General features: G+C 33.3%; 1 protein-coding gene across 1 annotated transcript in view; it reads right to left on the bottom strand.

The window, feature by feature from the left end:
• LOC145252752 (cleavage and polyadenylation specificity factor subunit 3-like) overlaps window positions 1-18,772 on the bottom strand; it is a 155,614-nt gene that overhangs the window by 16,424 nt on the left and 120,418 nt on the right. The window contains exons 13-14 of the mRNA XM_080112637.1: window positions 11,249-11,357; window positions 2,266-2,453 (exon numbers count right to left, since the gene is read on the bottom strand). Of these exons, the coding sequence (XP_079968763.1) occupies window positions 2,266-2,453; window positions 11,249-11,357 (297 nt within the window). The remainder of the gene's footprint in view (window positions 1-2,265; window positions 2,454-11,248; window positions 11,358-18,772) is intronic.

The following is an 18,772-nucleotide window of genomic DNA, read 5'->3' on the forward strand; positions in this document are numbered from 1 at the left end:
ACAACAACACAATTAACTAGTTAATATTTAGTAGCATAGCCCTTCTGCAATTTGACAGCCTGCAATCTTTTGGGAATTTTTTGAGTTAGTCTTCAGCAATACTCTGGTGAAAGAGTATCCAACTTCTCTTTAATTTTTGTCCAAAGTTCTTCCAGATTTGAAATTTTATCATTGCGTAGCTGTTGCTTGATGTAATGCCATACATTTTCGATAGGATTGAGGTCTGGAAATTGTGCAGACTAATCCAAACACGGAATATCATACTCTTCAAGGAACCTCTTGACATTGCCAGCTGTGTGGATGGGAGCATTATCCTACATAAAGATGGGATTATCATCCAAATTCTGGCCAAAGTAGAATAGAAAATGCTTAGTCAACATATTAATGTACTTAATCGAATTAATTCAACCTTGCAAGTGAACTATAGGCCCTGGACCATGTGCACTAATAACGCCCCACACCAAAACTGAACCTCCACCAACTTGCAATGTTGAAATTGTGCACCTAGGATTAAATTCTTTGTCTTTTCTTTGACAGATGTACTGTCTACCGTCAGTGACTAGTCTATTGAACTTGCTTTCATCACTAAAAATCACTTTCGATCAATATGAAAAGTCATGATCTTCATTGCATCTGACGAAGTTCAGATGCCACTTTCTGTCCTTTATAGAAATCATTGGCTTGCGTCTTGCAACACAGCCTCGCAAATTTAATTCCTTCAATCTGTTCTTAACTGTAGAAAGAGAGCACTTTTTAACAAGATTACACTATGTTGGATTTGGGGAGCCTTTTCAAATCTGTTTCTGAGGCTGCAGGTCTTGATAGCATTGTCTTCCCTGTAAAAAGTAATTCTGGGATAACCAAAGTTAGGGGCATCACGAACACTGCCGGTGCTTTGGTGCTTTTGCACAGTCATTTGTACCGTTTTCTCATCACATTTCAATCTGTGGCAGATTTCTGGAATGGATAAACCAGAAAGGTGGAGATTGATGAGCTCCTGATGATCACTAAGTTGTGGCATATGGACTAAATGTTACGTTGTATATAACCTGAAACAACGACAATTACAATCAGAGATGCTTTGTTGCCTAAAAGATGGACATTTTAAGCTGGTTTTAAGTTTATTTGTTGCTGTTGAGTTTCTTTTTGCCTTCTTGGTTTGAAGATAATTTTTTAAATTGACGTGAACACTATGAAACTTCAATTAAAAGTCAAATATAAAAAGGTAAAATTATAGAGGAATACAAAGCGAATCAAATAAGGTATAGGTTGTTTAAACAGTTACATCACATTTAGCTTAAATTTGCGATTTTGAAAAAATAACAAGTGCGGACTTTCTTTTTGGCGGTACTGTATATATATATACTGGGGAGGGGGGGGGCGGCCAGTGGTAAAATACAGTTAAAGAAAAAAAAAAAAGGGGGGACTTCGGTGTCATTTTATCATGTTATTAAAAGAAAAAAAAAATGCCGCATGGTGGATGTGCGTAAGTTTAGAATTTTAAAAGAGGGGAGAGAAAGAAAAAAAAAAAAAAAAAAATTGACATGCCATGCATGAACTTGCAAAACTTAAGTTCATAAGCGAACATGTTATTGATTGGACGATGACAGATTTTAGGACGTGCAAATTTAGCTTTTTAAAATGAAAGAACGAATCGATTAACACCAAGGTTTTACCTGACCTCCTCTTTAAACAAAATGACATTTCTACCTGAAATAATTGACAATTTTTTCTAATTTTTGGATATTGTGTTTCCAAGAGATCGCTCTTTCTAACAATACCAGGCTCCTGCCTGTTTAATGCGGATGACAAAAGTTTTTATTGGACATACCAACATCCACAGATGCCAATAGTATTCATCCTAAGCGGATTGAACTGGCTTCCTCCAGATGAGGGAATGGTAAGGGAATATGAAATTCACAAGCAGTCCCCAGTCGCATGCATATCTCGCTTAAAGACGTCCCTCTATACAGGATCACTCATCTAGTATTAACCAGGCTCAACATTGCTTAACTTCAGCGATCTAGCATGAACCGGCGTGTCAGCGCGATTATTATTATTTACATCTTGATACAAATCATAAATCTTTCTTTTCTTCTTTTTAATTGTTTGCACTTTCTTATTAATTCACATTGCGACATCATTATTGCATCCCGTCTAAAGGGCAATCTTATATTCTTTTGCACCTGCAACAGGTAAATGTAAAGCCTCCAACCGAGTGATTTCCTTAGTTGCATGTTTTACATAACAAGTCAGACTGCTTACCTCCACAATGACCATTCGGGGTTCAACTTGGACTGTGACGCAGCCAAACACCTTCAGCATCCGTTTCTCGGGAATCTCCTTTATGTTATGGGCCAGTTGGCTGAGGTAGAAGCGTAACAACGGAATTGTCCCTGTGTACGCAATGCTCAGCCTTTGCATAACTGTACTCATCGCCAGGTCTGTATAATCTGAAAGAGACAAAGATCAGTAATTTTTCTAGCAAACACATACACCTCATATTTCAGCTAATCCCCAGCCTTCTTCAGCTCTGTTGTTTTCGGAGTCTAGACAGAATTTTAAACTGAACTCTTTCTTTAATACATTTGGGGTGGGGAGATAGCGGGAGATTGTTCTCGTTCTGTAAGCCATGATCAGATGTTCATTTTTATTTTATTCATACTTACCAGCAAAATCTGTGGAAATTCCACGGTAGTTGAACATTTTTTTAAAACACAATATAAATAAAATGGAGAAAACATTAAATAAAACAAATAACGAATTTAATTGTTTTTAGTAAATTTTTTTTTTTTAACCTTTTAAAGCTAAAAAGAATTAATTTAAAAATTATTTTAGATCTTTTTTTAAATGAAAATTCAACACACAACACGTTTTTTGTTAATTTTTTTCTGAATAATTTTTTAAAATCAACGATAAACAGATATCAATTCACTTGCATATCTCTAATGAAAAAAAAAAAAAAAATTAGTCTCCTCTCAAGATAACTTTTGTTTTTAAATACTATAAATCTCACCTGCCTGTTTAAATGTATGTATGTCTGCCTAAAACTTTTGACAGAGTCAACAGATTTTCATGAAATCAGTATCATTTTGAAGCGTGACGCTTCGGACGACAAATATCGAAAAATTGGCTAAAACCATTAATTCCTTCACCCTTTTCTACAGATTGTTTTTGTTTTACGGCACATCAACCTTTTTCAGGTTATTTAATGCCGAATCTAGTGATTTTCTTCTATTGTTTGGATTTGATGTTCTGTTAATTTTAGTGAACAAAGTTCTTTAAATTCGGCCCAGTTGACTTTGTTTGTGTTCCACCTGGGTATGTGGTTTTGGATAGAGTTACTGTAATTGATTATAATAGGGAAGTGATCACTTCCACAGGGTTCTTTGTAAGTGCTCCATGTATAATCCAGGAAGCTTGATGGATCACACATGGTAAGATCAATGTCACTAGTTGATCCGTTTGTTGGATTTAAGTATGTGGGATTTTTTTTGATTGAGAAGGCATAAGTTATTTTTGTTAATTAGTTGTTCAATTTTGTTTTCTTTTGAGTTTGTGACTTCACATCCCCATAACGTACTGTGGCAGTTAAAGTCTCCTAGGAGAATGAATGGTGAAGGTAGTTGTTTTATTAAATTTTCTAGTTCATTTTCATTTATTGGTTCATGAGGAGGGAGGTATATTGAGCAGATTGTGATTGTTTTGTATAATGTGACTTGAGTTATAATTACTTGGAGATTTGTTTTGACAGAGAAATTGCTTTGAGGTATGTTATTCCTTACAAGAATTGAGGTGCCTCCATTAGCACAAAGGCCTGTGTTATGGAAATAGTTGTATTGTTCATAGTTTGGTATTTTGAAATGGTTATTGTTTTGTAGGAAGGTTTCTTGTAAGCAGACAATGGCTGGGTTGAAGAGTGAGATAAGTATAAGAAGTTCATTATAGTTAGATTTTATTCCATGACAATTCCATTGAATAATTTGTTGTGTTTTATTTCTATCCATGAGGTTGTTTAGTTTCCTCTATTTCAATCTCTTTAGAAGTAGAGGGTTTATCTTTTGTCGGAGTTTATGTCTTTGGTGAAGTGTTTTGCTGGGTTTTTTCTTTTTTTTTGTTTGGATCTGGACGTTGATCTGGATCTTGCTTGAGATGTTGCTGTTTTGGCTTCTTGTTCATTTTTTCCCTCTTGATTACTTGTGTTTGGTTTCTTTTTTTTATCAAGGGTGTTTTCGGTTTCCATTTTTTCTAGAATTTGGAATCTATTTTGAGTGTCTATTGTTTGGTTTTCTTCTTTTCTGGAACATTCTTTATTTGCTGTTTTATCATTGCTTATGTTTTTATTAATTTCTGGTGGTTGTTTTCTTGGTTTCTGTGATAATTTTTTTAATGGTTCTGTTGTGGATGGAATATTATTTTCTTTGTTTGGATTTGTTATTTCTATTTTGTTTCCCAGATTTGAGTATTTTTCTTTTAGGCTATTTTGAAATTCTGGCCATTCTTTAATGTTTAATGTAATCAGTTTGTTTATCAGTTTCCTATATTGATCATGTATTTCATTATGTTGGTATGGTTTAGTTGTCTTTTTTGTTGTCTCAGCATATGTGTTGTCTTTCATGTACGTCTCAACTATTTTTCTGGCTTCTGGAAAGGTTGTGTTTTTCTTGTACTTTACTTCTATAATTTCTCTTTCTTTTTTATGTTTTGCATATTTTAGAGAAGACCGGGTGGTCTTTGCAGTTAGCGCATTTCACCTCATTTATGCATTTTTCTCCGGTGTGGTCAGGCCCTTTGTTACCGCATTTTCTGCATATTTTTATTCCTTTACATGCTTCTTTATAATGTCCATATTTTTGGCAATGGAAACATCTTAATGGAGCTGGGATATGTTGATCTACTTTTACATTTAAGTAACCAATTTTTATTTCTTTAGGTATTGTTGGTTTGTTAAACGTTAATATGTATGTTGGTTGTTATTATTTTATTGTTTCTTTTTATGTTTATGCGGATTTGGTTGATTACTCCTTGTTTTCTAATTCGGTTTTTATTTCTTCTTCAATTGCTAGCGATAGTTCATAACTTCGAATTACTCCTTTCGAAGTGTTTAGTGTTTTATGGGGAAAGACTTTGCACTTGTACTCATGGAAGTTCTTCATTTTGAGTAGAGATTGAGCATCTCTAAGATTGGTTAGTAGATTTCCATCTTTTGTTTTTTTTGATCATTTTTGGTTTACTTTTTGTGGATAACGTTTTTTCTATTAGAAAAGGTGATAAATTTCCAATTTTTTTATTTTCGATTAATTCAATAACCAAGAATCGTGGGAAGTTTCCTTCGTCTATAGTTGGAACGGTTTTTCTAGTTTTGAATTTTTGTTCTTCATCTGAGTTTGAGAGGTCAGAGTCGGAGGAATGGTTTCTTTTAAGGGTTTTGAGGGGGATGCATTTGTTTTTATCAGCCATAGATTTTGGGATTTATTTTTCATCAACCACGCTCCCTACCCACCTCGGAGTCCAAAATTGGGGCATAGTAAGGGGGAAACCCATTCGCCTTGACCATGTCGGGGCTACGTGGAGGATATACTCTTTTGGTAAGGAGTTCTCAAGCACTATATTTTCTGTTCAATATGTCCTCAAAAATACATTTGTTCAGATGGAGTGTTGAGTTCTGGTCTTTCCAATTGATTGACCCTTGCCACCGCCTTCTAGCACTTATTTGGTTTGCCTATTTTTTTTAGTTTTAGTGGGGGAAGAAAAAAAAAAAGATGGGAGTACCTTTAAGTTTCGTTCTTTGTTGTGGTAGTTGGTACTTTGGGTGTAAGTGCTAGGGCTTGGCGTGACTGGCCGATTGGTTGGATCGGGCTTCTCCAACCGCCCATCTAGCCGAAGTAAGGGCCGAAGTAATGTGTTGCAGTGCCTAGACTTTTATGCACCCAGGTCTAGGTTAGCTCAATCACCAGGATCATGTCCTAAGGCATTACAGGTAGCAACCCACGGCTAACTGGTTGCTCCATTGAGGGATTTTTACCCTCTGGAGGGGGGCAGTCGGCTTATTCTAGTGCCCTACCAACAAGGTAAAAAAAAAAAAGAGAGGGGGCAGGGTTGGGAAGTAGGGAAGAAGAGGGGAAGGAGGTTGTTGTTTTTGTTTTTGTTTTTACAGAACATAATTAAGTTTTACAAAAGAGAATAGAAAACAAAAACAGAAAATTGATGTAGGTGCATTTCTTCTCAGGAAGCCAATAGGCAGCCTGATCTGGTAGCACCAGTTTTCTACATGGATGGGTCGCTTTTTTTGCTGATATTTTCAAAAGTCATCCCCTCTTTTCGATTGTCTAGCCTTAATTTAAACCTTCGCTACTTCCGGTTTGGCAATGGATGCAACAGCAAAGACGTCAGGTTTTTTTTTTTTTCACATTCTTTTCCTTCTTCGCAGTACGGGTTTGAGCCTGTCTGCCACTACCACTTTTTTTTCTTTTTTTCAACACACACCTCAAAACATCCAGGCAATGCCGGGCACCCAGGCTAGTTAAATTATAAAATAAAATAGCCAATCTGAAACTGTAACAGACAGCCATGTTTTTTTTTTTTTTTTTAAATTTTTGGAGAGGAAATGGTTTTAATGATTTTTAACTGAAAAAGATAAAGGGAGGTAATTTGCTTCTCATTAATCAATGTTTATGATGCTTTTTTGTGGCACCAGATGTCGGGCAAGTAAATTAATATTTAGATTATAATTTATAGTAAGAATTAACCATTCAATCCCAATAAAACAAGCTGCACGTGCATGGTTCCCCTCTGATGTTGCATGTGAGATGATGCTACAAAAAATGGTGAAGAAATAATGAATGTGAGAAGTGTGAAGGGCCAACGTAGCCTTCACATTTTCGCCAAGTTTCAGAAAAATCTAATGGATGGGGCAAAAGTTATGGGGTAAAAAGTGTCATTTTTTGCAATTTTGGGACATTTGTGAACTCTTCTGAGCTCCTGGGAATGCCGAATCCCAGTGAAAATAGACAAATAGTACAGTTTCACGTGATAAAACATGTATATTTGAATTCAGCACCATGAAAAATCACTATATCAAGTTTATGAGTAATATAAAAAAAGAGCTCCCAAAAAAACGTTTTTTAGCCCTAAAAGTCCCAGAGGGATGCGAATCAGACTTTTGCCAGGGTCACCTATACTGAATTTATATTAAGAATAATGGCCTCCATATTTTGGCCAAGTTTCAAGAAAATCTAATCGATGGATCAAATGCTATGGGGCAAAAAGTGCCATTTTTGACCTCTTTTAAGCGTCTGGAGATGCAACTGGAATTTTCGTTTAAAAAATTTTTTTTACTGTGCACATCTATTTAATGAAATACAATTTGTGGCAAAATTTCAGGAAAAACTAATGGACAGTTATCTGACAATCGTCCGGAATAACAGACGCCACTGAAAACATAGGTCCCTCTTCGATAAATCGGGGGACCAAAATGCGACTTAGAACTGACTTTTTGTCAACCCTTTTAACATGTGGACAATTCTTGTATGAATATCGAGAACTTTAAATCTAATTGTGTCTAAATGTGTAGCATCACAGTCGAGAGTCGAGAGTTATGTGCGTAAAACAGGAGACTTTAATGTAATCGTTTGACACTTGACCTTCTCCAGCTGCATTGTTTTCGGAATCAGGGATCTATACAGAATTTTAAACTGAATTTTTTATTTAATTCATTTGGGGGTGGGGAGATGAAAAGATTGTTCTCGTTCTGTCAGCCATGATCGAATGTTCATTTTTATTTCATCCATACTTATTATAATTTATAGTAAGAATTGACCCTTCAATCCCAATAAAAATGTCACTTGTTTATCAATGCTTTTAACCGTTGAGCCATGTGGACGATTCTTGCATGAATTTCGAGAGCTTTAAATCTAATCTATGCGTACCATCACAATAAACAGTAGAGGGAGATGTGTGCAGAACAGGAGACTTTAATAGTATGGCACCATTGAAAGATGTTGAACAGTTGTGGCAGCAGGTTCAGATTAGACGGGAAAGCCTCCGAAACCAAGGAACAAAAGATAAGAATAAACTTTAGAGAAAGAATAAAGATCTGATCAGAGATAGCTTAGTCTGGAAATCAATTTCTAAAAGCCGTCCAATACATGCGTGCATGTAAAATGGACGTTAAACTAAAGCCACTCGAGAGCTTTCCCTCAGCACCAAAGCCAAGGCCCATTGTTGAGATAGCTTGTCTCTTGTTGATTAAGGTATGTCTTTGTGCAGTTCTAGGAGGTCCACTCTTCCAAACTTCGCCTTCTTAGCTTGTTGCTAATTGCCTGAGGCATTTCTATTGGGGAATGATGACAGGGCTGTCTAACCTTTTTTTTTTTTTTTTTTTTTTTAACAGGCCAGAGTATTCTTCCACTGGGCTGCTGGTTTTTTAAATCCCACTTTCCGACGATTGTGTCACATTATCTTGTTGTGTGAGAGAGAGAGAGAGAGATAAATAACTTCAACTGAATCTAATAAAAATGCTGTGAATTTGGCAACTGTGACGAGAACAGCAGTCCAAATACACAAACATGACAAAAAAGATTAGACACACATAGAAACAGTTTATTTCAATAATCATATAATTAATCAAATAAAATAAAAATAAATGGTCACAAATTGAATAACTAATACTTGGCCGACATTCACTTTGTTGTTTTTAACGCTAGAACTCTTCTAGGCATTGCATTGATCAGTTGACGAATATCATCTTGAGGAATTTCTTGCCATGTCTGATGCAATAATGCTAAAAGTTCAGGCTTAGAAGAGGACTTCCTTTTCTTTTTGTGAAGGTTTCGATCTAATAAGCCCCAAAAGTTTTCAATTGGGTTAATATCCGGGTAGTGACTTTGCCATGGAAATTTATTAATCCCATTTTGGCTCAACCAATGTTGTGCCGCCCTAGCAAAGTGACAGGGAGCTTCATCTTCCATAAATAGGGAGTTAATTTGATTCATTTTACCACTTGAGAACATTCGTAGGAGTCTTTTATGTAATATTGAAACATTTTTTTGTAGAATTAATGTTTCCTTTACACTCCACCAGGTCTGAGCGACCATCAATCCAAATTGCACCCCATACCATAACTGAGAAACTCCCATATTTCAGCATTGTCTGCAGTCTTTTTAAGTTAAACTCTAGTTGAGTGAGCCTCCATACCTATACCCTTCCACAGTTGAGAAATAATGCAAATAGTGACATCAGAGAAAATGATATCGGTCCAAAAAGTCATAGGTCTCTCCACCATCTCACAAGCCTACTCTTTTATGCGCTTGATATTGGCAGTATGAAGAAGATGCTTCCTTCTCACAGCTCTAGCATTGTAGTCCACCTTGTAAAGGTACCTGACAGCTGTTCTGGTGCTAACATTAGCTTGTGTTGCAATGTCAGAGGCTTTGCATCGAGGATCCTCTTCAACATTTCTTTTCACAAAACACAACGTTTTTTCAGAGAGTCTGGGGCAACTTGGATGGGGTTTTGTGTACTCCTTGTCCTCTCTTTTGAATTGTACGATCATTCTATTAAGAGTAGAAAATGGTATTGAAAGATTTCCTGCTATTTTGCATTGACTAAGACCACCTTTGTGTTGACTACATTTCATCTTTGCAGAAATTCTGATAGGTCTGATGCTCCTTTGGTTCGTGACATACTTCAATGTTGTTAGATGCAATTTTAATGAGATTGTTATTTCAGCTCTATTCTTATATGTAAATATAAATAAGCATATATTAATCTCGGTAAAATATTTTAGTATTTATTCTTTTCTGTCATGTCAGCATAATCCAAATTATGAGGTGCCTTCAATAAGTTTTCACACGTTTTTTCGTATGGACACTTTTACTTGTACATTTTCAACAACTTCTGGAAGGCCTCATAGAAATCCTTTTATGTGAGCGTGTCAATGACACCCATCACAGCCTCTTTCATCTCCTCAATTGTCTCATAACGACCACCTCTAAGGTTTTCCTTGAGCTTAGAGAATAACCAAAAGTCACATGGAGCAAGAGATAATAACCAAAAGTCACATGGAGCAAGAGAGAATAACCAAAAGTCACATGGAGCAAGAGAGAATAACCAAAAGTCACATGGAGCAAGAGAGAATAACCAAAAGTCACATGGAGCAAGAGAGAATAACCAAAAGTCACATGGAGCAAGGGAGAATAACCAAAAGTCACATGGAGCAAGAGAGAATAACCAAAAGTCACATGGAGCAAGAGAGAATAACCAAAAGTCACATGGAGCAAGAGAGAATAACCAAAAGTCACATGGAGCAAGAGAGAATAACCAAAAGTCACAGGTCTGAACTATAGGGTGAGTGAGGAACTGTCTTAATGCCCATCTTGATCAAATAGTCTGTAACAAGGAGGGAGTTATCGGCTGTACCCTTGGGATAAACTTCCGGAAAATTTTTTGCATTTTCAGTGCCTTGTGACTAATTGTGTGCACAGTTCCCACACTGACATCAAACTGTGAATTTATTGTCTCTATAGACGCACGACGGTCCTTTACCATGAAATTCTTTATTTGGCCAATCAACTCTGATTTTTTGACTTCCTTACTGCTCCTACACTTCTCATCAACCCTCACAGACTCCTTGCCTCCCTTGAATCTCTTATGTCACTCAAAACCTGATGTCTGATTCATACAAGATGGATCAAAAGCAGTCTGAAGCATTCCATACATTTCGATAGCATTTTTTACCAAATTTAAAACAATCTTATTGTATATCGTTCTTCTAAAGTGTCCTCATGTATTGATTGCATTTTTGAAATTCATCAGTTGTGATAATCAGGCTTTAGTACGGTGTATTCCAATTTCTGCTGTAGCTGTTTATTTAAAGCTAAAATCATAAAAACTGGTCAGTCATCTCATAAGATGTATAGCAATAACATACTAAATTTTCAAGAGTCTACAACAATTTTAAATGCTCGTATAAAAAAAATAAATGCCGTATAAAAAAAATAAATGCCCGTATAAAAAAATACCCGTATAAAAAAAATAAATGCTGTATAAAAATAAATAAATGCCTGTATAAAAAAATAAATGCCCGTATAAAAAAAAATAAATGCCCATATAAAAAAAATAAATGCCCATATAAAAAAAAATAAATATCCGTATAAAAAAGCCTGGAAATTTATTGAAGGCATGTTGTATCAATCCTTATCTCAAAGGTTCAAAAATAAAATATATGAGCGTAATCTACTCAACTCACTTGGCAAGTCAGCTGGTGCCATCACGTGGTAGTTGAAGTTTCTTTTCACGAGGATGCCTGCAATTTTGTGGTCCTGTTCTGGTTTTTCGGCAGCCAAAACTCCAACCACCTGAGATGAAGGAGTCGAGAGGAAACAGGTTGTAGCCATGTCAGCAGAAATAAAAAAAAAAAACAAACAAACAAAAAAAACATCAGAAAAAACAAAAAAACAACAAAGAGGATGATGATGATGATGATGATGGTTGGACCCAAATAAGGTCTACGATCCACCAAAGCTTTCATGAACAAACACAAAAGGACAAAACAATAGACATAATATAAAAGAAAGGTGAAAAATTATATATACAATTTTTTTTTTCATATTTATTGCAAAAAAAAAAACAAATAAATTTGATATCACTTTTTAAAATTGATTTTTTCAACTACTCTAACTACTACGCCACAGGTCCTTGTGGACTTGAATTCGGGAATGCTTCTGTCAAACTTGGGAATTTGGATGCAATTTTCTGCAAGGAACCGTAGTGCTGTGATTAGAGTAGTTGGAAAAATCAATTGTAAAAGTGATATTCTCCTGAAGGTTCAATCCTCAGTGTAAGCGACTGAAAAATTTGATATTGTTTATTCTAACTTTGCACATAACTTTTGACACATTCCCGACATTCACATTCTTTAAGCGACTCTGAATTCTGTTAAATATGGATATAAGGAGATCTAAAGCTTAGAAAATCTTTGTATTTTTTTTTTCTCAGAACCAAACGCACGGGAGAGTGATCAGTTTAATAACAAACAACAAATTATGCGAAGTTAATGTTGAGGCGATATATAAAAACGACATGCTTCAAAGAATCAAAATAAACTATATACATACTAATAACAGTGTCATAAAAATAATGGGGGGGGGAAGCTAGTTTGATTCAAGTATTTATATGTCAGATAGATTGTTATGTGGGCCTGACAATGAAAATCCAGTAAGATAACTTTATATGTTGGTTAACAAAGTTTGATGAATGGTTTTACAAACGCAATCATATTTCGATGAGATTAATAATTGCAACATAATTGCATATGTGTGTCAACTCTAGCAGACTACTTTGTTATAAGAAAAACATTGGAATTTTTATTTTGCTGGCAATTTTCATCCAAAATATAAAATTGTACATGCCTAAGGAATTTCATAAGAACTAAATTAAGTCATATAAAAAAAAGGTTTGATGAAAACAATATTCCATTTCAAGATATTTCGTTAATAGTAAAGACTAGCTGGCAACCCGGCATTGCCCGGTCATACAATGCGCTTAAACATGATATTTTAATTTATGCAGATCGCGTATGTATTATTATAGAATCAGTCATCTATTGATTATTATATTAAGTCGAATAATTTGCCCGAAGGAATAATGCACAAAATAAAATTAAAAAAAATAATAATTATAATGTTGTTCATCAAATTCCGTCTGTGTTTGTTTACAATATCATGTCAGCTGATATTTAGGTTTGACAATGAATGCCCTTGAAAAGTCACTTCTGCTTAATGTTTAGTTTTAAAATATATAAAACGAAGAAATGACTTGCAGCGATTTTAAATGGTAATCCCTTCTTTTATCATAAATTGAAATTGTAATAACATTGTGAGATACATCCGGGCTTGAACAGGGGATCGTTCGATCTGTAGTCGAATGCTCTACCACTAAGCTATATCGCCAGATTATATTAAATCTGTTTTTTTTAAGGAGAAATGATTTGCTGAAATTTTATCTCTCTCTTGCCTTTGTAACGTAAAATATATTGGTGTAAAAATTATTTTTTTTTATATAGAAAAAGCTATTTTAAAGATTATACTTTTTGATTTTCGATATTCATCAGAAGAATTTCTGTACGAAACATATCTAGGAACACTGCCAGACATATAAATTAGATTTGTGTAAAATTGTTTCATCTATTTCATTTCTACATTGTTTTGCAACTAACCTTAGTTACTGACATTACAATAGAAAACAAGTATTGAAAAATAAGTAAAAACAAAAAAAACAAATAAAAGAAAAAAAGAAAATAACAAAATGAAAACGCCAAAAAAAAAAAAAAACAAAAACAAAAAAAAATACAAAAAAAAAAACAAAACGGAGAAAAAAAACGAAGTAAAAAAAATAAACTAAAAAAAAAAAAAAAAAAAAAAAAACGCCCAAAAAAACAAACAAAAATGAAAAAAATTAAGAAAAACGAATAAAAAAAAATCAGGAAAAATTAAATAATCTAGAGGAAAAAAGAATAAAGAAAAAAATTGAAAATAAAAGAAAATGAAGAGAAAACGATAAAAGAAATGAAGAAAAAATAAAGAAAAAAAAATGAAAAATGAAGAAAAAATGAGGAAGAAAAAAGTAAAGAAAAAAAAATGAAAAATAAAGCTAAGAAACGAATAAAAACGAAAAAAGGGAGTAAAAAGGGAAAAAAATGAAAAAAAAAAAAAATTTTTAATACAAGAAAAAAAAAAATGGAGAAAAAAACCCCAAAAATGAAAAGAAACATGAAGAAAAAATAAAAAAAGAAAAACAAAGATAGAGAGAGAAAAAAAAAGCTAAAAGAAGAAATGGCTTTCTTTTTTTTCCTCACTTTTATTTTTCTTTTGATATGATTCAGAAAATTGAAAAATGTGGTGAAGATCAAAGATAAATACAAAATAGGGGCTACATTTTTATCCAAAAAAATATGAGCAAAAAATAAAGAATAGAAATTTGCTTATTTTGAAAAATCATATTCTCGTTTAAAACAATTGTGTAAAGTATAGTTTGAGGTAGTTTAGCAGGTCATTCATCACTGAAAGACCATAAAAGGACAAAGAGTACAATCATTGTTTTACTGCATACCTGTCCAAACTGAAATGAAAAAGAAATACAAAGAAATCCCTCACACAAGCGTCCCTCTCTTAACTTGCCAACGTCTCCTGGTGCTTTAATTCTGTGACACTTGCATTGCAGTCAGCAGGAGGGTCGCACTTTCGAGGTCTTTTTTCTATTTGCCTGTAAAATATCTTTGAATATCTCCGTGTCTGGCATAGGTTGTTAAAGACAATAAGTGGAAAGGGAGATAGACAGATAGATAAACATTATATATATATATATATATATATATATATATATATATATATATATATATAGAGAGAGAGAGAGAGAGAGAGAGAGAGAGAAAGAGAGAGAGAGAGAAAGAGAGAGAGAGAGAAAGAGAAATAGGCAGACAGCTTACAAAGAAAGACAGCAGAAAATACTTTCACACTGACAAGTCACAATTGCAGATGAAATTCGATTGCCAAACAATCAAAGTTTACAGTCACAATGTGTCATGACAATTGATGATGGGAGGGAAGTCTTTTCACAAGATAACAAATGCCTTTTCGCAAGTTGCAAAACATCATATCCATTGTGATTAGGGTTGGATCAAATACTGACTTTTAACAATTGAAATAAAAATACTTTCGTTTAGGTTACCAGAAATACAAATACAAATACTTTTATTCCTAAGTCTAAAAATACAAATACTTTTATTCCTCAATCTCAAAATACAAATAAAAATACAATAACTAATTTAAACAAAAACAAATATAAGTACTTTTTTTTTTCAAAGTAATAAAGAAATCTGAAAAAGAAGAAAAAGAAAAGAAATATTTCCTTCCAAATTTGACATCTACATTACATTCTATATCATGTCCGCATTGCATTTTATTATCATTAGAGCTCTGAAAGTTTCCTTCTCTCTCTCTCTCTCAAATATAAATACAAATTACTTTTTCTTGTGATGTTAAAATACAAATACAATTACATTAAAATTGTATTGAAATACAAATATAATTGTATTTGATCCAACCCTAGTTGTGATACTACATTTGATCTGTTCTGTAAAAAGTGAGCGAAGCAGAAATACTTCCAAACTGAGTTAATTTTCATTTTTGCTCACTTTGAAAACCGTATCCGAACGAGAAATTGAAATTTCTTAACATAACAGAATCTATTTCCATCCAACGCTACCATCATGCAGAATACAAAAAAGTAAGGATCAGTCTTTTGTCAAGTTGATGAAAATAAAAACTGACTATATCTACTTTTACCAGAACGAATAGAAAAACATTTGATATACGATTATCAGTAAAGAAATATAACAAATTACTTTTTTTTCTTTGATGATAAGGAATGTGGGATCAATCTTTTGAAATGAATGATGAATTAAGTAATAAACTGTTAAACTGATGATCAGTCTTTTATCTTAACAGATGAATTATGATCAGTCATTTGTAATGAATAAGAAATTAATGAATGACGATTAATCCTTTGTCTGAATTGATTAATAATCAGACTTTTAGCTTCATCAATAATTTGATGAATGATGATCAGTCCTTTGTTTCAATTAATAAATGATGCTTAGTTTTTGTCTTATAAATAGGATGAATGATGGTTAGTCTTCAGTCATGATTGATGAAATACCTGATGATCAATCTGATGTCATGATTGATGACATACGTGACGATCAGCCTTATGTAATGATTTATGAAATAAGTGATCACTCTTATGTTATGATTGATGAAATAAGTGATGATCAGTCTTATGTCATGATTGATGAAATTAGTGATGATCAGTCTTATGTCATGATTGATGAAATCAGTAGTGATCAATCTTATGTCATAATTGATGAAATACATGATGATCAGCCTTATGTAATGATTTATGAAATAAGTGATGATCAATCTTATGTCATAATTGATGAAGTAAGTGATGATCAATCTTATGTCATAATTGATGAAATAAGTGATGATCAGTCTAATGTCATGATTGATGAAATAAGTGATGATCAGTCTTATGTCATAATTGATGAAATAAGTGATGATCCATCTTATGGCATATATGATGAAATAAGTGATGATCCATCTCATGGCATATATGATGAAATAAGTGATGATCCATCTTATAGCATATATGATGAAATAAGTGATGATCAGCCTTATGTCATGATTGATGAAATAAGTGATCAGGCTTATGTCATGATTGATGAAATACGTGATGATCAGTCTTATGTCATAATTGATGAAACAGGTGATGATCACTCTTATGTCATGATTGATGAAATAAGTGATGATCAGTCTTATGTCATAATTGATGAAATAAGTGATGATCCATCTTATGTCATAATTGATGAAATAAGTGATCAGTCTTATGTCATGATTGATGAAATAAGTGATGATCTATCTAATGTCATAATTGAGGAAATAAGTGATGATCCATCTTATGTCATGATTGATGAAATACGTGATGATCAGTCTTATGTCAGAATTGATGAATTACATGCTGATCAGTTTTATGTAATGATTGATGAAATAAGTGATGATCCATCTTATGTCATGATTGATGAAATACGTGATGATCAGTCTTATGTCAGAATTGATGAATTACATGCTGATCAGTCTTATGTAATGATTGATGAAATAAGTGATGATCCATCTTATGTCATAATTGATGAAATAAGTGATGATCAGTCTTATGTCATGATCTATGAAATACGTGATGATCAGTCTTATGTCATAATTGATGAAATACGTGCTGATCAGTCTTATATCATGATTGATGAAATAAGTGATAAGTCTTATGTCATGATTGATGAAATAAGTAGTGATCAGTCTTTTGTCTGATTGATATAATAAGTGATGATCAGTCTTATGTCATAATTGATGAAATAAGTGATGATCAGTCTTATGTCATAATTGATGAAATAAGTGACGATCAGTCTTATGTCATAATTGATGAAATAAGTGATGATCCATCTTATGTTATAATTGATGAAATAAGTTATGATCAGTCTTATGTCATGATTGATGAAATAAGTGATGATCTATCTACTGTCATAATTGATGAAATAAGTAGTGATCCATCTTATGTCATAATTGATGATATAAGTGATGATCAGTCTTATGTCATAATTGATGCAATACGTGCTGATCAGTCTTATGTCATAATTGATGAAATAAGTGATGATCAGTCCTTTGTCATTAATGATGAAATGATGAATGATGGTCAGTCTTTTGTCATGATTGATCAAATGCTGAATGATGGTTAGTCTTTTGTGATTATTGATGAAATGATGAATGATGGTCAGTCTTTTGTCATGATTGATGAAATGATGAATGATGGTCAGTCTTTTGTCATGATTGATCAAATGATGAATGATTATCAGTCTTTCGTCATGATTGATCAAATGATGAATGATGGTTAGTCTTTTGTGATTATTGATGAAATGATGAATGATGGTCAGTCTTTTGTCATGATTGATCACATGATGAATGATTGTCAGTCTTTTGTCATGATTGATCAAATGATGAATGATGGTCAGTCTTTCGTCATGATTGATCAAATGATGAAGTATGGTCAGTCTTTTGTGATTATTGATGAAATGATGAATGATGGTCAGTCTTTCGTCATGATTGATGAAATGATGAATGATTGTCAGTCTTTCGTCATGATTGATGAAATGATGAATGATGGTCAGTCTTTTGTCATTATTGATGCAATGATGAATGATGGTCAGTCTTTTGTGATTATTGATGAAATGATGAATGATTGTCAGTCTTTCGTCATGATTGATGAAATGATGAATAATGGGTAGTCTTTTGTAATTATTGATGCAATGTTGAATGATGGTCAGTCTTTTGTCATTATTGATGAAATGATGAATGATGGTCAGTCTTTTGTCATGATTGATGACATGATGAATGATGGTCAGACTTTGCTATTATTGATTAAATGATTAATGATGGTCAGTCTTTTGTCATTAATGATGAATGATGGTCAGTCCTTGGTCATTATTGATGATATGATAAATGATGGTCAGTCTTTTGTCATTTTTGATGAAATGATGAATGATTGTCAGTCTGTTTTCATTATTGAAGAAATGATGAATGATGGTCAGTCTTGGTTCATGATTGATCAAATGATGAATGATGGTCAGTCTTTTGTGATTATTGATGAAATGATGAAGGATGGTCAGTGTTTTGGCATGATTGATGAAATGATGAATGATGGTCAGTCTTTTGTCATTATTGATGAAATGATGAATGATGGTCAGTCTTTTGTCATTATTGATCAAATGATGAATGATCGTCAGTCTTTTGTCATTATTGATGAAATGATGAATGATGGTCAGTCTTTTGTCATTATTGATGAAATGATGAATGATGGTCAGTCTGTTGTGATTATTGATGAAATGATAAATGATTGTCAGTCTCTTGTCATGATTGATGAAATTATTAATGATGGTCAGTCTTTTGTCATGGTTGATGACATAATGAATGATGGTCAGTCTTTTGTCATGATTGATCAAATGATGAATGATGGTCAGTCTTTCGTCATTATTGATGAAATGATGAATGATGGTCAGTCTTTTGTCATGATTGATGAAATGATGAATGACTGTCAGTAGTTTGTCATGATTGATCAAACGATGAATGATGGTCAGTCTTTTGTCATAAATGATGAATGATGGACAGTTGTT

The sequence above is a fragment of the Euprymna scolopes genome, chromosome 29, assembly GCF_053919585.1.
Source record: "Euprymna scolopes isolate OS-2025 chromosome 29, ASM5391958v1, whole genome shotgun sequence".
Taxonomy (NCBI): Eukaryota; Metazoa; Mollusca; class Cephalopoda; order Sepiida; family Sepiolidae; genus Euprymna; species Euprymna scolopes.